The 20,765-nt window shown below is 51.3% G+C and overlaps 1 protein-coding gene across 2 annotated transcripts in view; it reads right to left on the reverse strand.

Annotated features, from left to right (window-relative positions):
* The window catches only part of pip4k2aa (phosphatidylinositol-5-phosphate 4-kinase, type II, alpha a), a 269,625-nt gene that overhangs the window by 6,904 nt on the left and 241,956 nt on the right, over positions 1-20,765 (reverse strand). For both annotated transcript variants that reach the window (XM_038798108.1, XM_038798107.1), the window contains one exon: positions 17,287-17,539. In XM_038798108.1, the coding sequence (XP_038654036.1) occupies positions 17,287-17,539 (253 nt within the window). The remainder of the gene's footprint in view (positions 1-17,286; positions 17,540-20,765) is intronic.

Below are 20,765 nucleotides of genomic sequence, written 5' to 3' on the forward strand. Positions count from 1 at the left end.
ATGCTGTCAGACTTGCTGAGACTGCCCAGTATTTTCTGTTTTTGTTTCTAATTCCAGCATCCGCAGTAATTTGCTTTTATCAAAGGGTTTTCTAGTTCACTAAACTCCTGAAGGTTAACATTCAGATGCAGCAAGCAATTAGGAAGGCTAATGGAATGTTAGCATTTGTCTCAAGAGGAGTTGAGTACAGGAGTAGCAAAGTCGTGCCTCAATTGTATAAAATGTTGGTTAGACCGCACCTGGGGTAGTGAGTGAAGTTCTGGCTCCCCTACCTTTATTGCCATAGAGGAAGTGCAACAAAGGTTCACCAGACTTGTTTCGGGGTTTGCAGGACTGTCCTATGAAGAAAGATGGAGGAGACTGGGCCCTCTAGAATATAGAACGTAGAAAAATACAGCATAGAACAGGCCCTTCGGCCCACGACATTGTGACAAACTTTTGTCCTAGATTAAGAACAGATTAATCTACACCCCATCATTCTACCGTAATCCATGTACCTATCCAATAGCCGTTTGAAGGTCCCTAATGTTTCTGACTCAACTACTTCCACAGGCAGTGCACTCCATGCCCCACTACTCTCTGGGTAAAGAACCTAGCTCTGACATCCCCCCTATATCTTCCACCATTCACCTTAAATTTATGTCCCCTTGTAATGGTTTGTTCTAACCGAGGAAAAAGTCTCTGACTGTCTACTCTATCTATTCCCCATATCATCTTATAAACCACTATCAAGTCGCCCCTCATCCTTCTCCGTTCTAATGATAAAAGGCCTAGCACCCTCAACCTTTCCTCGTAAGACCTACTCTCCATTCCAGGCAACATCCTGGTAAATCTCCTTTGCACCTTTTCCAAAGCTTCCACATCCTTCCTAAAATGAGGCAACCAGACTGCACACACTACTCCAAATGTGGCCGTACCAAGGTTTTGTACAGCTGCATCATCACCTCACGGCTCTTAAATTCAATCCCTCTGCTAATGAATGCTAGCACACCATAGGCTTTCTTCACAGCTCTATCCACTTGAGTGGCAACTTTCAAAGATCAATGATCATAGACCCCAAGATCTCACTGCTCCTCCACATTGCCAAGAACCCTACCGTTAACCCTGTATTCTGCATTCATATTTGTCCTTCCAAAATGGACAACCTCACACTTTTCAGGGTTAAACTCCATCTGCCACTTCTCAGTCTAGCTCTGCATCCTATCTATGTCTCTTTGCAGCCGACAACAGCCCTCCTCACTATCCACAACTCCACCAATCTTCGTATTGTCTTCAAATTTACTGACCCGCCCTTCAACTCCCTTATCCAAGTCATTAATGAAAATCACAGACAGCAGAGGACCCAGAACTGATCCCTGCGGTACGCCACTGGTACTGGATGCAGGTTGAATATTTGCCATCCACCACCACTCTCTGACTTCTATCGGTTAGCCAGTTCGTTATCCAACTGGCCAAATTTACCACTATCCCATGCCTCCTTACTTTCTGCATAAACCTACCATGGGGAACCTTATAAATGCCTTACTAAAATCCATGTACGCCACTTCCACTGCTTTACCTTCATCCACGTGCTTGGTCACCTCCTTAAAGAATTCAATAAGACTTGAGGCAAGACCTACACCTCAAATCCGTGCTGACTATCCCTAATCAAGCAGTGTCTTTCCAGATGCTCAGAAATCCTATCCCTCAGTACCCTTTCCATTACTTTGCCTACCACCGAAGTAAGACTAAGTGGCCTGTAATTCCCAGGGTTATCCCTATTCCCTTTTTTGAACAGGGGCACGACATTCGCCACTCTCCAATCCCCTGGTATCACGCCTGTTGACAGTGAGGACGAAAAGATCATTGCAACGGCTCTGCAATTTCATTTCTTGCTTCCCATAGAATCCTTGGATATATCCCGTCAGGCCCGGGTCTATCCTCAAGTTTTTTAAAATGCCCAACACATGTTCCTTCCTAACAAGTATCTCCTCGAGCTTACCAGTCTGTTTCACACTGTCCTCTCCAACAATATGGTCTCTCTAATTCGTAAATACTGAAGAAAAGTACTCGTTCAAGATCTCTCCTATCTCTTCAGACTCGATACACAATCTCCCGCTACTGTCCTTGATCGGACCCACCCTCGCTCTCGTCATTCTCATATTTCTCGCATATGTGTAAAAGCTTTCCTTGATTCTAACCGCCAAAGATTTTTCATGCCCTCTCTTAGCTCTCCTAATCCCTTTCTTCAGTTCCTCCTCGCTATCTTGTATCCCTCCAGCACCCTGTCTGAACCTTGTTTCCTCAGCCTTACATAAGTATCCTTCTTCCTCTTAACAAGTCATTCAACCTCTCTTGTCAACCATCACTCGACCATCTCTTCCCTGCCTGACAGGGACATACATATCAAGGACACGTAGTACCTGTTCCTTGAACAAGTTCCACATTTCACTTGTGTCCTTCCCTGACAGCCTATGTTCCCAACTTCTGCACTTCAATTCTTGTCTGACAGCATTGTATTTACCCTTCCCCCAATTGTAAACCTTGCCCTGTTGCGCGCACCTATCCCTCTCCATTCCTAAAGTGAGAGTCCCAGAATTGTGGTCACTATCTCCAAAATGCTCCCCCACTAACAAATCTATCACTTGCCCTGATTCATTACCAAGTACCAAATCCAATATGGCCTCCCCTCTGGTCGGACAATCTACATACTGTGTTAGAAAAGCTTCCTGGACACACTGCACAAACACCACCCCATCCAAACTATTTGATCTAAAGAGTTTCCACTCAATATTTGGGAAGTTGAATTCACCCATGATTACTACCGTGACTTCTGCACCGTTCCAAAATCTGTTCCCCAATTTGTTCCTCCACATCTCTGCTGCTATTGGGGGGCCTATAGGAAACTCCCAACAAGGTGACTGCTCCTTTCCTATTTCTGACTTCAACCCATACTACCTCAGTAGGTAGATCCTGCTCGAACTACCTTTCTGCAGCTGTTATACTATCTCTAAGTAACATCCCCCCAAAACAGCATCCAAAACGGTATACTTATTTTGAAAGGGAACAGCCAAGAGGGATCCCTGCACTGTCTGCCTGCTCGTTTTCTTTCCCCTGACTGTAACCCAGCTACTCTTGTCCTATACCTTGGGTGTGGCTACCTCCCTGTAACTCTTCTCTATTACTCCCTCTGCCTTCCGGATGATCCGAAGTTCATCCAGCTCCAGCTCCCTAACATGGTCTCTGAGGAGCTGGAGTTGGGTGCACTTCCCACAGGTATAGTCAGTGGGGACACCAGTGGTATCCCTCACCACCCACATCCTACAGGAGGAGCATGCAACTACCCTGGCCTCCATCCCCTCTTACCTTACAGAATATAGCTGCCCTGTGGACCAACTGGATCTCCACCCTCCGACTCTGCTCCCAGTCAGCTGTACACTCTGTAAACTCCTGGCTCACTCACTTCACGCTCTTTGAGGAAATGTAGGAAATGAAATGAAAGGAGCACCTTGCTCCCTCCTCACTAAACTCTCTCAGTCACCAAACTCTCACTATAGCACTCAAATATACCCAAAATTCAGCACTCTCTCAGTCACCAAACTCTCACTAGAGCACTCAAATTCACACAAATTCAGCACTCGGTGCAAACAAAAAATAAATTATTCGCTAGAGTTTAGAAGAACGAGAGGTGCACAAAATTCTTAAAGGACTCGACAGGTAGATGCAGGAAGGATGTTTCCCCTGGTTGGAGGGGTCTAGACCAGTGGACAGTCACAGAATTTAGGACTGGGATGAGGAAGTATCTCTTCACTCAAAGGGTGGTGAATCTTTGCAATTCTTTAAGCAGAGGTTGATAGATTTCTAGGTACCAATGACATCCAAGGATATGGGAATGGTGACTTCCGGTTGCGGCTATGACCAGCTAAGTTGCACATTTGGCAGCTCCTGCGACAAAGGTGTTTAAGGGCCGATTGGAGGGCCCCGACGGTACTGTAAAGACGAATCCCGGTGGGGGAAGGCTCCCTGAGGAGAGTGAGACCAACTTTATGGTCGGTACTCGGAGTGGGGCGACAAAAAAAGCGGCAGCAGCTCCCCGAAAAAAGCGGGGGAAGAGGACCAAAATGGCGGCCGGTGGCGCACTAGAAGATTGGAGAAAATGGGCGGAGGAGCAGCAGGCCGCTCTCCTCCGGTGTTTTACGGAGCTGAAAGTGGAACTCTTAGAGTCTATGAACGCGACGACCACAAGGCTGATGGGGGCCCAGGCGACCCAAGAGGCGTCGATAAGAGAGCTGCAGCAGGAGATGACTGCAAGGGAGGAGGAGGCCACGGTCCTCGTGGGAAAGGTGGAGGTGCACGAGGCACTCCACCTGAAATGGCAGAGCCGCTTTGAGGAGCTGGACACTCGAATGAGGCGGAAGAACTCGAGGATCCTGGGCCTAGCAGAAGGCCTGGAGGGGCCTGATCTCCCGAAATATGTAGCGGAGATGCTGAGCTCCCTGATGGGAGAGGGGGCCGGTCCATCGCCTCTGGAGCTGGAAGAAGCATATCGGGTCATGGCTAGGCGGCCTAGGGCGAACGAGCCCCCGAGGGCGGTGCTGGTGCGATTCCAGCGTTTCTGTGATCGGGAGAAAGTGCTGAGGTGGGCCAAGAGGGAGAAAAGCAGCAAATGGGAGAATTCGACGGTGCGGATATATCAGGACTGGAGTGCGGAGGTGGCAAAGCGGCGGGCCCGGTTTAACCGGACGAAGGCGGTGCTGCACGCAAAGAGGATCAAGTTCGGAATGCTGCAGCCAGCGCGCTTGTGGGTCACCTACAAGGACCAGCACCATTACTTTGAGACCCCAGAGGAGGCATGGACTTTTGTTCGGGAGGAAAAGCTGGACCTGAACTAGAACTTGGGAACGCCGGCGGTCGAGGCCGCCCGAGTACCCTTGACTGATCAAGTGGCCCATGTCTTTCTTAGGCCAGGTCGGAACTTGGTTAAAGTTGATGGGTCGTTTGGTTTCTTTGAAACTTGTGTTATGGGGGGTTTCTTTGTTCCTTTTTGTGTGTCTCTTCCCGTTGCCAACTTCCCTTAATTATTGTTGTTGTAGGGGGGGCTTTTTTTTTTTTACTGTTTTTTGATCTGTTCTTTAAGGGTTATGGTTACTGTTCTGTTCGATGGAGGGTGATGGTTAAATACGCTATTATTGGGTAGTTATTTAGTTATGCAGGCATAGTTATGTATTTATGTATTTATTTGAGATTTGTTATTTATATTGTTATATTGTTAAGTTGGGGAGGCGGGACGGGGGGGGGGTGCAAGTTGGTTATGCGGGTTTTCTTTTTCTCTTTTTTCTTCCTCTCGTTTTAAGGGGGCTTTTTTATGGGCTTGGATGGGGACGGGGGTGGAATTGAAGATGGCGGGGTAGGGTGTGGCCGGGCGAAAGCGCGGGCTTTCCCCTGTTTCCCGCGCGCGGGACGGAGGAAGGGGGAGGAGAGAAGAGTGGGGTGTGGCCAGCAATGGCGGCTTTTCCCGCGCTGAAGCGGGGTCAGAGAGGGATGGCAAGGGGGGGGGGGGAGGCCCCTCCCCCCCCACATCGGGAGGAGTCGGAGTGTGGCAGGGGCAGCCGGGTCAGCGAAAATCAGCTGACTCTCGGGAGTACGATGGTGGATACACCGCGGCTAGGAGGGGTCCTAGCCGGGGGGGGGGGGGGGGGGGGGGGGGGGGGGAAAGGGGGGTTAGGGGGGGATACCGGGTTGCTCCTGGAAAGGCCGAGGACGGGAAGGGAAGAACGGGAGGAGAGAGGGGGGGGGCCATCGCCATGGGGAACGGGTCAGAAGGGGAGGGTCGACCCGGGGCGAACAGGGGACAGGACATGGCTAATAGACAGGGGAAAGGGACAGGTCGCTCCGCGACCCGGTTGATTACTTGGAACGTGAGGGGGCTGAATGGGCCGGTCAAGAGAGCAAGGGTTTTTTCACACCTAAAGGGACTGCAGGCGGATGTGGCAATGTTGCAGGAGACTCACTTGAGAGTAGTAGACCAGGTACGCCTGAGAAGGGGGTGGGTGGGACAGGTGTTCCACTCAGGCTTGGACGCAAAGAACCGGGGGGTGGCAATTTTGGTGGGAAAGTGGGTGTCGTTCGTGGCGGCGCAGGTGGTAGCAGATAAGGAGGGTAGGTACGTGATGGTGAAGGGTAGGCTGCAGGGAGAGAATGTGGTGCTGGTGAATGTGTATGCCCCGAATTGGGATGACGCGGGTTTTATGAGGCGCCTGTTGGGCCTCATTCCGGGTCTGGAGGCAGGGGGCCTGATCATGGGGGGGGGGGACTTCAATACAGTGCTCGACCCTGGGCTGGACAGATCGAGTTCCAGGACGAATAGGAGGCCGGCAGCGGCAGAGGTGCTAAGGGGGTTCATGGAGCAGATGGGGGGGTAGACCCTTGGAGATTTGGCAGGCCAAGGGCGAGGGAGTATTCTTTTTTCTCCCACGTCCACAGGGTGTACTCCAGAATAGACTTTTTTGTACTGAGCAGGGGGCTGATTTCGAGAGTGCAGGACACGGAGTACTCGGCCATTGCGATTTCGGACCATGCACCACACTGGGTAGAGGTAGAACTGGGGGAAGCACGGGACCAGCGCCCGTTGTGGCGCCTGGATGTGGGGCTGCTGGCGGACGATGAGGTGTGCGGAAGGGTCCGGAAGGGCATTGAGAGATATCTGGGCACGAACGACACGGGCGAGGTGAAGGTGGGGGTAGTCTGGGAGGCCCTGAAAGCAGTGATCAGAGGAGAGCTGATCTCCATAAGGGCACACAGAGAAAGGAAGGAGAGGCAGGAGAGGGAGAGACTGGTGGGGGAACTTATAGAAGTGGACAGGAGATATGCGGAGACACCAGAGGAGGGGCTGTTGAGGGAGCGGCGCAGTTTACAGGCCCAGTTTGACCTACTGACCACTAGGAAGGCGGAGACGCAATGGAGAAGGGCACAGGGCGCGGTCTATGAGTACGGGGAAAAGGCGAGCAGGATGCTAGCAAACCAGCTGCGCAAGCGAGATGCAGCCAGAGAGATTGGGGGAGTGAGAGAGAAGGGAGGGAACGTAGTGCAGAAGGGGCAAGAGGTGAACGGGGTCTTCAGGGATTTCTACAGGGAATTGTACCGGTCTGAGCCGCCCAGGAGGAGGGGGGGAATGGAGAACTTCCTCGATAGATTGAGGTTCCCAAAGGTCCAGGAGGAACGGGTGGAGGGGCTGGGGGCGCCGATAGAGCTGCAGGAGCTAGTTAAAGGGATAGGCCAGATGCAGGCGGGGAAGGCGCCGGGGCCGGATGGGTTCCCGGTGGAATTTTATAAGAAGTATGTGGACTTGGTGGGTCCAGTGCTGGTGCGAGCCTTCAATGAGGCGCGAGAGGGGGGGGGTTCTGCCCCCGACAATGTCACAGGCCCTGATCTCCTTGATCCTGAAGCGGGACAAAGACCCTGTACAGTGCGGGTCCTACAGGCCTATCTCCCTCTTGAATGTAGATGCCAAACTGTTGGCAAAGGTCCTGGCAACCAGAATAGAGGATTGTGTGCCAGGGGTAATCCATGAGGACCAGACGGGGTTCGTAAAGGGACGACAACTTAACACAAATGTCCGGAGACTGTTGAATGTGATTATGATGCCAGCAGTGGAGGGGGAGGCTGAGATAGTGGTAGCACTGGATGCAGAGAAGGCATTCGATAGGGTGGAGTGGGAATACCTGTGGGAGACGCTGGAACGGTTTGGGTTTGGGGAGGGATTTATCAAGTGGGTGAAGCTGCTGTATTCGGCCCCGATGGCGAGTGTGGTTACAAACGGGAGGAGGTCAGAGTATTTTGGGCTCCATCGAGGTACCAGGCAGGGATGCCCCCTATCCCCCTTACTATTTGCATTAGCGATCGAACCGTTGGCGATGGCACTGAGGGGTTCAGGGGGGTGGAGAGGACTGACAAGGGGAGGGGAGGAACATCGGGTATCACTCTATGCGGATGATTTGTTGTTATATGTGGCGGACCCGGAAGGGGGAATGCCGGAGGTAATGGAAATACTAGCGGAGTTTGGGGACTTTTCGGGATATAAATTAAACGTGGGTAAAAGTGAGGTCTTTGTGATACACCCGGGAGATCAGGGGGAGGGAATTGGGCGGCTCCCCTTTAAGAGAGCAGTAAAGAGCTTCAGGTACTTGGGGGTGCAGGTGGCAAGGAACTGGGGGACCCTCCACAAGCTGAACTTTTCAAGGCTGGTGGAGCAGATGGAGGAGGAGTTCAAGAGGTGGGACATGGTACCGCTGTCGCTAGCAGGGAGGATGCAGTCAGTCAAAATGACGGTCCTCCCGAGGTTCTTGTTTCTGTTTCAGTGCTTGCCCATCTTCCTCCCCAGGGCCTTCTTCAAGAAGGTAACTAGCAGCATTATGGGCTATGTGTGGGCACATGGCACCCCTAGAGTGAGAAGGATTTTCTTGGAACGGAGTAGGGACAGGGGAGGATTAGCGCTACCCAATCTTTCCGGATACTACTGGGCGGCGAACGCATCGATGGTGCGCAAGTGGGTGATGGAGGGGGAGGGGGCAGCTTGGAAACGTATGGAGAGGGCATCCTGCGGCAATACAAGCCTGGGGGCGCTAGTAACGGCACCATGGCCGCTCCCCCCCCACAAGGTATACCACGAGTCCGGTAGTGGCGGCCACCCTGAAAATCTGGGGGCAGTGGAGGCGACACAGGGGGGAAGTGGGGGGTCTGATGGCGGCGCCACTGAGAGGGAACCACAGATTTGTCCCGGGGAACACTGGCGGGGGATTCCAGAGTTGGCACAGGGCGGGCATCAGGCAACTGAGGGACATGTTCATAGAGGGGAGGTTTGCGAGCCTGGGAGAGCTGGAGGAGAAATTTGAGCTCCCCCCGGGGAACACGTTTAGATACCTGCAGGTGAAGGCATTTGCCAGACGACAGGTGGAAGGATTTCCCTTGCTTCCCGATAGAGGGGTGAGTGATAGGGTGCTGTCAGGGGTCTGGGTCGGAGAAGGGAAGGTCTCGGACATCTACAAAATAATGCAGGAGGTGGAGGAGGTATCGATAGAGGAGCTGAAAGACAAGTGGGAAGCGGAGTTGGGAGAGCAGATAGAAGATGGGACATGGGCGGATGCCTTAGAGAGGGTCAATTCGTCGTCGTCGTGCGCAAGGTTGGGCCTCATCCAATTTAAGGTGCTGCACAGAGCCCATATGACGGGGACTAGGATGAGTCGGTTCTTCGGGGGTGAGGACAGGTGTGTTAGGTGTTCGGGAAGCCCTGCGAACCATGTACATATGTTCTGGATGTGCCCGGCACTGGAAGAGTTCTGGGAGGGGGTGGCGGGGACGGTATCGAGAGTGGTGGGAACTAGGGTCAAACCAGGGTGGGGGCTAGCGATTTTTGGGGTTGGGGTGGAGCCAGGAGTACAGGAGGCAGGGGAGGCCGGAATATTGGCCTTTGCGTCCTTGGTAGCTCGGAGAAGGATCTTGATTCAGTGGAGGGACACAAGGCCACCAAGTGTTAACACCTGGTTAAACGACATGGCAAGCTTCATCCAATTGGAAAGAATCAAATTCGCCCTGAGAGGGTCGGTACAGGGGTTCTTCCGGCGGTGGCAGCCCTTCCTTGACTTTCTGGATCAGAGATAGGAACTGGAGGCCGAAACAGCAGCAACCCGGGGAGAAAGGGGGGAGGGGGGACGGGAGGGGGGGGGGGGGGATAGCAACGTAGGGAGCACGTCAGCGGGGGGTCGCGGGCAATGACTGCCCGAGGCCATCGGCAGAAAGGGAAAAACGGTTTGGTTGCTAGACTGGTAGCAAGGGGGGGGGGGAGGGTGGGGGGGGGTGCGCGCGGGGGAGGGCGTGGGGAGGATTTTCCAGGGGGGATTTGTTGTGTTATAATTTAAAATGTAGGAGGGGTAAATGTTTGTATCGAAAAATTTCAATAAAAATTATTTTAAAAAAAAAAGGATATGGGAATGGTGCAGGAAGATGGCCTTGAGATAGAAGATCAGCCATAATCTACTTAAATGGTGGAGCAGGCTTGAGGGGTCAAATGGCCTACTCCTGATCCTATGTTCCTATAGTAAACCATGATACGCTTAGAGGAACTGATACCGAAATGCCAGCAATTCTGAACAGATTTTTTGCCTCAGTTTTCACTGGAGTGGCTAACAGTCGAATGACAATTGGAGAAAAGGTCACAAGGAATATTACAACAGATAAAATAGAAAGCAAGGAAAACAACATACTGAGCCAAACGGAGGACAAGATGCCAGGTCTAGATGAATTACCCACAGATACTCAATAGGAGAAGACAGCAGAGGCACCAGGACCCATGTATAAAACAAACACTTGAAATAATCCCACCAGACTGGTGAACAACAATTGTAAATCCTATCTTCGAAATGGGAAGAACCCAAGACCAATTACCTTAATGTTAGTGGTAGAAAAGGTATTAGCATCTTTGCTAAAGATCAGATGAAAGAAAATATAATAAAACAGAAAAAATTGACATGTGTAATATAGTAGGTGTGGTAAATACAGGCTTTCAGAACACCCTTGATAAAAATCACTCACCTGGACTTCCGGTGGCGGCGATGTCCAAGTGAGCCGCACATTCGGTGGGCTCTCACTCCGGCGGGCGTTTAGGGGCTGATTCCCCGCGATAGCGGGACCACGGAGCTGAAGGAAGGCGGCAGCGAAAGTGCTGAGGAGCGGGCTGCGGCACATGGAACAGCGGGAGTCCAGGAGGCAGAAGAAAAGAAAGAAAAAGGGACAGAGACAAGGACCTGGAGAAACTTACCTGGAACCTAAGATGGCGGACACACGGAACCCGGACTCAGCAATCCAGCAGGCGCTGGATAACATGCTCCAGGTAATGAAGTCCAGTTTTGAAGCGCTGAAGCGGGACAGCTTGGACCCAATCCAGAAAGCGGTGGATCAGCTGAACCAGAGGCTGGATGCGCAAGATGTTAAAGTTAAGGAGCTGGGAGAGGTGGTGGAGGAGCAGGCGGATGCGCAGACGGTTGCGGCGCTAGAAGTTGACGGGCTGAAGGAGAGGCAGAGAAGATTGCTAGACAGAGTGGAGGAGCTGGAGAATAGAGCCCGCAGGAACAACCCGAGGATGGTTAGCCTCCCGGAGGGGGCTGAGGGAGCTGATGCTGCAGCTTTTGTAGCAGACCTATCGATGCAGCTGATGGGGGCCGAAGCCTTTCCGCGACTGCCGGAGCTGGAGGGGGCATACAGCGTGCAGGCGAGGCAGGGGCGGCCGGGCGGACCCCCCCCACCCGATGGGGATTAGGTTCCACAGGTTTGTGGACAAGGAGTGGGTGCTGCGGTGGGCAAAGAGCGCCAGGAGCAGAGCGTGGAACAACAGCGTCCTCCGCATTTACCAGGACCTAAGCCAGGAGGTGGCTCGGCGGCGAGCAGCCTTTAAGAATGTCAAGGAGGTGCTGTTCAAGAAGCACGTGAAGTTTGGTCTGCTGTTCCCGGCTCGTCTATGGGTCATGCACCAGGGTCAACACCACTACTTCTCCGAGCCTGAAGAAGCGATGGACTTTGCGAGGGATCAGGAGCTGGTCCCGTAAAGAGGCCCCACGGACGCGAATTAGGGCCCGAGGACTACCGTAGGAAGGTACGCCGAATGGGCCTGGACTGCTGTTCGATGGTTTGCTGGGTCAAAGGTGCCAAGCGGAACATTTGGGACTCTTTCCTTTGTTCATGGACATTGGTTTGGTGTTTTTTTCTATTGTTTGTTTTTTCTCTTATGTTTTTGTTTTTTCCTCTTTTTTCTGTTTTTTTCTTTTTGGGCGGATTTGTACTTTTTGTGCAGCTCGCGGAGGACACTGGAGCCGGCACGGTAACGAAGGGGGGCCGGTCAGCAAGGGGGGCCAAGGACGTGGGTTGGGTTTTTTTTTTTTTTTTTTTGTTTTGTTTTGTTGATGTCCATGCCTTCCTGTGCCAGTGAGTTTGCTCCAGTGGGTTGGAGAGGGGGATGGGGTGCCGGGGAGTGGGGAGGAGGACGGGGAAACAATTGGAATGAGACAGGAAGGCGCCGGAGTGTTGAGTCACCAGGCTAGCAGATTGGCTAGTCAAGGGAGTCAGGTGGGGGGGGGGGGGGGGGGGAAAGAGATCACAGCCAGTGGATGGCAGGGGTGGGGGTATCGGGGGATGTTGTTAGGGGGGGGTTGTTCTGCTGACGTGGGAAGGACTTGAAATAGGCACTGGAAAGGAGGTCGAGGGTGGAGGCAGCCCGAGAAAGGCTATGGCTGACCAGCATGGTGGGGGTGGTGGGGGGGGGGGGGGGGGGGGGGGGGGTTGTGCCCCCCGACCAGGCTGATTACCTGGAACGTCAGGGGACTGAATGGGCCGGTTAAGAGGGCACAGGTGTTCGCGCACTTGCGGGATCTGAGGGCGGACGTAATTATGTTGCAGGAGACACATCTGAAAGTGTCTGACCTGACCAGGCTAAGGAAGGGCTGGATTAGCCAGGTCTTCCACTCGGACTTGGACTCGAAGTCCAGGGGGGTGGCAATCATGATCAACAAGCGGGTGCAATTTGAGGCAGAGGGCATAGCCACAGACAGGGGGGGCAGATACCTGATGGTACAGGGCAGACTGGAGGGGAGAAGAGTGGTGCTGGTGAATATGTATGCCCCGAACTGGGATGACGTGGACTTCATTAAAAGAGTGCTGGGGAAGATCCCAGACCTGGACTCTCGCAGGCTAATAATGGGGGGGGAGGGGGACTTTAACATGGTCCTTGACCCGGCTTTGGATCGGTCGTGTCCCAGAACGGGGAGACTCCCAGCAATGGCAAGGGAGTGAAAGGGTTTATGGAGCAAATGGGGGCAGTGGACCCCTGGAGAGCCAGACAGCCGACAGGAAGGGGCTACACGTTTTACTCACACGTCCATAAAGTATATTCTAGGATAGATTTCTTCGTACTAAGCAGGGATTGTATAGGGGAGTTAAAGAACACGGAATATTCGGCAATTACTATCTCAGACCATGCCCCGCACTGGGTAGACCTGCAGATCGGGGGGGGGGGCGAGCTACCAACGCCCGTAATGGAGGCTAGATGTGGGACTGCTGTCGGAGGAGGGGATCTGTGAGAGGCTTCGGAGGTGTATGCAAAATTACCTGCAGGTGAATGACACGGGGGAGGTCTCAGTGGCGACCCTGTGGGAGGCGCTAAAGGCAGTAGTGCGGGGGAGCTGATTTCAATTGGGGCCCACAGAGCCAAGGCAGACAGGGCAGAGATGAATAGATTGGTCAGGGAAATGGGTCGGATAGATGAAGAGCACGCAGAGTCCCCGGGGGAGGTTTTACTCAGGGAGAGGCAGAGACTACAGGCGGAACTGGGGGCACTATCCACGAGTAGGGCCGTGGAACAGCTCAGGAAGACGAGGGGCGTGGTGTATGAGCATGGGGAAAAGGCTAGCAGACTGTTAGCGCAGCAACTCAGGAAGAGGGAGGCGGCCAGGGAAATAGGTAGAGTGATGGATGGGGAGGGGCGCAAAGTGGAGGACCCGGCAGGATTGAATAAGGTATTCCGGGACTTCTATCGCAAGCTGTATACTTCAGAGCCGCCGGAAGAACCGGAGGAGATGAAAAGGTTTCTGGACGGGTTAACATTCCCAACAGTAGGTGGGGGGGGGGGCGAGTGGATGAGCTGGGGGCCCCGATTAGAGTGGAGGAGGTATTGGGGGGCCTAAAGGCCATGCAGTCGGGGAAAGCCCCGGGGCCGGATGGATACCCAGTAGAATTTTATAGGAAGTTTTCTAAGCTGGTGGGCCCGGTCTTGGCGAGGGTTTTCAATGAGGCAAGGGACAGAGGGATCCTGCCGCCGACAATGTCGCAAGCCACTATATCACGGATATTGAAGCGGGGTAAAGACCCGGAGGCGTGCGAGTCCTACAGGCCAATCTCCCTGATTAATGTAGACGCCAAGCTCCTGGCAAAAGTACTGGCGGTTAGAATGGAGGACTGCGTACCGGAGGTGATTGGGGAGGACCAAACTGGGTTCGTGAAAGGTAGGCAGCTGGTGGCCAACCTGAGAAGATTACTTAATGTGATAATGATGCCCCCGGCGGGCAGGGAGGTGGAGGTAGTGGTGGCGATGGATGCCGAGAAAGCCTTTGACCGGGTGGAGTGGGACTATCTATGGGAGGTGCTCGGACGGTTTGGGTTCGGGGAGGGACTGGTGGATTGGATCAAATTATTATATCAGGCCCCGAGGGCCAGCGTCAGGACCAACAGAGAAGTGTCGGAGTACTTTAGGTTGTACCGAGGGACCAGACAGGGCTGCCCGCTCTCCCCGCTGCTGTTTGCGCTGGCCATAGAGCCGCTGGCGATTGCGCTGAGAGCCGCAGAGGGATGGAAGGGGATGGTGAGGGGTGGGGTAGAACATAGGGTCTCTCTTTACGCAGACAACCTGCTCCTGTACGTGTCAGACCCAGTGGCCGGGATGGGAAGTATACTGGGAATGTCGAGGAAGTTCGGCCAGTTTTCAGGATACAAATTAAATACGGCCAAGAGTGAAATGTTTGTGGTACAGGCAAGGGTCCAAGAGAACAGATTGAGAGGGCTACCGTTTAGGCTGGTTGAGGAAAATTTCCGGTATTTGGGAATCCAGGTGGCACAAGACTGGGGCAGGCTGCACAAGTTAAATTTGGCCAGGGTGGTGGAGCAAATGAAGGGAGAGTTTCGGAGATGGGATGCACTCCCGCTGTCGCTGGCAGGGTGGGTGCAGACTGTAAAGATGACAATCCTCCCTAGATTTCTGTTTGTTTTTCAGTGCCTCCCGATCTTTGTCCCACAGTCCTTCTTCAAAAGAGTTAACAGGATGATCATGAGTTTTGTCTGGGCGGGAAAATCCCCGCGGGTGAAGAAGGCGATGCTGGAGAGGAACCGCAGTGAGGGAGGGCTGGCTTTGCCGAGTCTGATTAATTATTACTGGGCGGCCAACATCGCTATGATAAGGAAGTGGATGGTCAGTACGGGGTCTATCTGGGAGCGGGTGGAGGCGGCTTCGTGCAGGGGCTCCAGCTTGGCAGCCCTGGTCACGGCTCCTCTACCGCTGCCGCCGGCCAGGTACTCCACCAGCCAGGTACTGGTAGGGACCCTGCGGATATGGGGCCAGTGGAGGGGCATGTAGGGGAGACGGGGGCGTCGGTTTGGGCGCCAATCTGCAACAACCATCGGTTTGCCCCCGGGAGTATGGATGCCCCCCATCGAGTATGGCGGCGGGCGGGGGTGGGAAGGGTGGGCGATATGTTCCTGGAAGGGAGCTTTCAAGTTTGAGGAGCTTGGAGGAGAAATTTGGGCTGGTAAGGGGAAATGATTTTAGGTACCTATAGTTGCGGGACTTTGTTCGTAGACAGGTCTCATCTTTCCCACGCCTCCCGCCAATGGGGATCCAAGACAGAATAGTCTCTAGGGGGGAAGAAGGGGAGGGTAGAGTCTCTGATATTTATAAGGTGCTCATGAGGGAGGAAGGTTCCCAGACGGAGGAACTGAAACTTAAATGGGAGGCGGAGCTAGGCGGGGAAATGGAGGATGGGCTGCGGGCAGAGGCCCCGAGTAGGGTAAATTCAACCGCGACATGTGCCAGGCTCGGGCTGATCCAATTTAAGGTCGTTCACCGGGCCCACATGACCGTGGCTCGGATGAGCAAATTCTTTGGGATAGAGGAGAAATGCACTAGGTGCGCGGGAGGACCAGCGAACCACGTTCACATGTTTTGGGCATGCCTTAAGCTTAGGGGGTACTGGGAGGGATTTGCGGGCGTCATGTCCCGGGTGCTAAATACAAGGGTGGCAATGGGTCCAGGGGTGGCAATTTTTGGGGTTTCGGAAGCCCCGAGAGTCCAGGGGGAGAAAGAGGCCGATGTTTTGGCCTTTGCTTCCCTGACAGCCTGGCGACGAATACTATTGGCGTGGAGGGACTCAAAGCCCCCGAAGACTGAGTTGTGGCTTGCGGACATGTCGAGTTTCCTGGGTATGGAAAAAATTAAGTTCGCCTTGAGGGGATCTGTACAGGGGTTCGCCCGGAGGTGGCAACCATTTATTGACTTATTTGCGGGAGAGTGAGCGTCAGCAGGGGTGGGGGGGGGGGGGGGGGGGGGGGGAAATAGAGTAGAGTAGAGTAGGAGGGATAAAATGGCGGGTAGTACCGGTGGGAGAGGAGCGGGCTTGTGCAGTATGTTACGATTGAAGTATTGAATGTACGTGGATGTTTCCACATTTTTGCCTTTTTTGCTTTCTTTCTGTTGATGTCTGTAACTATTTATAAAGCCAAAAACTACCTCAATAAAATTTTTATTAAAAAAAAAATCACTCACCTGATGAAGGAGCTATGCTCTGAAATCTCATGATTCCAAATAAACCTGTTGGACTTTAACCTGGTGTTATAAGGGAGAATAGAATGGGAGACATTGGTGTATGGTGGATAGAGACTTCTGCAGAGAATAAAACTGGCACAGACCTGATGGATTGTATGGCCCTTTTCTGGACATTCTAATTTAATAATCTTTATTGTCACAAGTAGGCTTATATTAACACTACAATTAAGTTACTGTGGAAAAACCCCACGTAGCCATATTCAGGCGTTTGTTCAGGCAAGCAAGAGGGAGAATTCAGAATGTCCAAATTACCTAACAGCACGTCTTTCTCGATTTGCGGGAGGAAACCGGATTACCCGGAAGAAACCCACGCAGACACAGGGAGAACATGCAGACTCCACGCAGACATTGACCCAAGCTGGAATCGAACCTGGGACCCTGGAGCTGTGAAGCAACTGTGCTGCCCACTGGGCTACCGTGCTAGAGCTTTCCAGCCTTTCAAGTCAGTCGGATCTTCTGGTCCTGCTGATGTGAACAGAGTTTTCAAAGGCTTGCTGGCCCCTCTTGTGAGCGATATGCAGCACCACAACTCACTGCACATCTGATTCAAATGTTAATATGCAAATTATAAAAATAGATCTATTTTAGAAATAAATATTCTGATTAAATTAAGACCGTCAGAAATATAGTCTGGGGGAAATGAGTTACACATTTATCCTAATTAGAATTTGCATTTAATTGTTCCCGGCGTGTTAGTGGTTGAATGCTTTTTCAGGAAAGTACATAATGCCTGATTTAAATTAGTTTATATTATATCGACTACAAAAGTCTTATTTTCTTTGTAAATTGCATCAACACATTAATGGCAACTATTTTGTTCTAATCGCTGCTGGAGGCAACTTGGATCTTTATAATTTTTATATTACTTGAACAAAATTCAAATGTTTACTTACTTTCATGGCTTTTTATGGCATACACATCAATAGTTGGGTCAAATTCACCAGGAGCCAATGGTCTTGAACTGTTCAGTACATTTCCGGGGCTATCCGGAGGCGTTCCACATGATCCGGTTGTATGGGCTCCTGCTCCATCACTTTCTCCTTCATCTTCTTCGTCCTCAAAATCCATTTCTTCCTGTTCAGCTCGCTCAACATCATGAATACCAACCAGAAGACTGTAGTCCATGATCTTCAACTGAGCAAGGAACTGAAGTAAAATTATAGGAAGTGAAAATCATAGTTAAATGCTCTCACAATTAGAAACAAAACATGATATTAATTTGCCTTGTAGAATAAAAAACTTTATTTATTACATTAGAAATAAGCCAGTGCATTTGTAGAATTCCTCTGGGCTGGGGAGAGGAAAATATCAGTCAAGCTTCCCATTCTTGAGGGGTCTTTATTTAGAAACTATGATGCAAATGCCAACAGGGTCTGGCTTACCAAAATGTGAATAGCTTTCAACACTTATTGGGCCTGAACCTCCTCAAAGGTGACACAGTCGGATTGTCACTCCTCTCCTAGTTTTTCATCTTAAATTCTTTTCCATCCTATGCCGTCTGACCTTCCGACTCATGCCGAGCAAGATCCAGGCAGTGAAACATGTCCCTGGGGACTTGCAGCGAGGGCAGTTCTGTCGGAGTAGTTTAGCACAGGGCTAAATAGCTGGTTTTAAAGCAGACCAAAGCAGGCCAGCTACACGGGTTCAATTCCCGTACCAGCCTCCCCGAACAGGCGCCGGAATGTGGTGACTAGGAGCTTTTCACAGTAACTTAATTTGAAGCCTACATGTGACAATAAGCGATTTTCATTTAATTTAATTTCAAAAGGAAGCCATAACCCGGGGAGGGGGGGGGGGGGGGGAGGCCTCGAGGGGGAAGGATTTTGGTCAGGTCTCGAGGGAGGTTGGTGGCATTGGATCTGGGGAGGTGGGGGAATCCTATTGATTGGGGAATTCCTACATTCCCATCGAGTTCCTTAAGGGATGGGAGGAGGCCATTAAGGGAAGGGGTAGTAGGTCTGTTGGGGGGGACCCTTAGGGGTTCGGTGTGGGACTGTACAACAGTAATCCAGAGATTAGAAGTAGAAGAGGTTTTAAATTCTTCCAACTTTTTCTGGGTAACTATTGATGTAACCCAGTCGGGACCATCTGAAATTTGCAACTTAATTGAATTTTCATATGGTTCCCCGGGCAGGGAAACTGCTCAGGGGACATTTGTACTTGCGGGCAATTGCCATGGAAACCCTTATCTGTGAACATCTGAAGGGGATTCCCGAACGCAACTTCCCCCCCCCCCCCCCACCACCCCCCCACAGCCCGAAGGTGCCAGATGTATGTAGAACTGCACCCAATATGACTTAAAACATTGATTAGAACATAGGAAAGAAAGAAGAATTTGCTCTTAGTCTTATTTTAGTATGCAAGCTAAATTCATAAATAAAATCAGTAAGTTCTGGGAAAACTCAGCAGGCCTGGCAGCATCGGCAGAGAGAGAAACAGTACAGTTTTGCACTGAATATAACTTCTTCAGAACTGAAGTAAACTCAAACCATGGTAACTGCAGAGGTGCCACAGACATCAGTAATCCTTATACAAGAACAGATGATAATTAGTGTTCATGATAATTGATAAGGTTTAATCTGCATGTTAAAGGAAGGATATACTTGCATTGGAAATGGTACAGCAAAGTTTGCTTGATTGGTCCCTGGGATGAGAGGGTTTTCATATGACGAGACACTGATTAAATTGGATCTATGTTCTCTGGAGCTTAAAAGAATGAGAGGTGATCGCATTAAAATATGCAAGATTCTGTAGGGACCTGACAGGGTGGATACTGAGAGGTTGTTTCCCCTGGTTGGGGTATCTAGAACACAGTGGCACAGTCTCAGGATAAGGGGCTAATCATTTAGAACCGAAATTAGAGGAAATTCATTCACTCAAAGGCTTGTGAATCTTTGGAATTCACTACTGCAGAGGGGTGCGGATGTTCCATCGTTGAGTATATTTACGGCTGATTTAGACAGATGGTTGACTCTTAGGCAATATAGGTAGCAGATGGGAAAGTGGAATTGAAGACCTATTTCTTAAGTTTTTGTGACATGCTCATTAACTTCTGTCATACCCCTCACGAGGTTCACGGGGAAACCATTATCAATCTCCCTTTGGGGCTCATGGCTTACGAGCTTCCCAGGTAGGGGAGGGAGGCCCGGGAGGGAGGCCCACCCAGTTGGGGTACGTAAAACCGAGCATAAAAGCCGGCCCAAGCAGGGACCGGCATGTTGGCTGTCCCCACGGGGAATGTGATTGCAGATAGGAACTGTCGTGGGCAGCTTTTTGTTACAAGTGAAATAAACCTTTTTCTTCCTACTGTTGAATTCCATGGCCATTAAAACTTCCTGACAAACAGAAATACAAGAACTTGTACTCATTATATATTTATGCAAACAGATTTCCTTCAGCATTGCGAATGGAACTTGGGTGGCATAAGGCTATGCACCTGGTAAAGCCTTGTTGTATAACATTTTTGAAGACTGGAGCATGGAGATGGAGGTGAAACTGTCCAGAGGGTGTAGAAAGCAGAAAAATGCGATGCAGCTGAAGTGCATGCAGCCCTTGGGAGGAAACATAGGAGGCTGGAGTGCTGGAAGAGAGGCTAGTTAGGCTGGGGTTGTTCTCCTTAGAGCATAGAAGGGACCCGATTGAGGTTTACAAAATTATGAAGGACATAGATGGGAAGAAATTTTTCCCCTTATTTGACGGGTCAATAACTATGGAGCCGAGATTTAAGGTAACGGGCAGGAGATTTAGGAGGGATTTAAAAAAAAGCATTTTCACCAAGAGGGTGGTGGGAATCTGGAGCTCACTGCCTGAAAGGGTGGTAGAGATAGGAACCTTCACAACTTTTAGGAAGCGTTTAGATGAGCACTTGGAATGGCATAGCATACAAGTGCTGGAAAATAGGCTGAAAGTAAATAGAGAGCTCTTCAGGGATGTTATGGCAAATCCCCACAACATTTTCCTCAGTCCTGCATAGCGGGTTTTTTCAAAGTGCGGGTCATGACTTATAGGTGGGTCGCGGGCGGATGTCAGGAGGGTTCGCAGAGCAATCGGTTGAGATGTTCCTGGGGTGGTCCCAATTGTGCGAGAAGCGCCTATCGGCTGCTACCGCATTTAAATTGGCAATGGCAGCTGCTACCGGCTTTTAAATGAGAATGAAACAAGGTTGTGTGCAGTCTTCCGACCAGAAACGTCAGCAGTGAACAGGTCACGCACGCTGCACGTACACCTGCCGTCAAGTGCCCTGTATGTATGTGCTTTTGGCACCAAATCACAGAGGAGAGCTTCTTCCATTTCCTAGCTACTAGCAAGCAAGGCAAGAGGACTCTGAAGAGGGATCATTTTATTACAAGGACGAGACGGCCTGAGACACAAA

This window comes from Scyliorhinus canicula, chromosome 5 (assembly GCF_902713615.1).
Source record: "Scyliorhinus canicula chromosome 5, sScyCan1.1, whole genome shotgun sequence".
Lineage (NCBI taxonomy): Eukaryota > Metazoa > Chordata > Chondrichthyes > Carcharhiniformes > Scyliorhinidae > Scyliorhinus > Scyliorhinus canicula.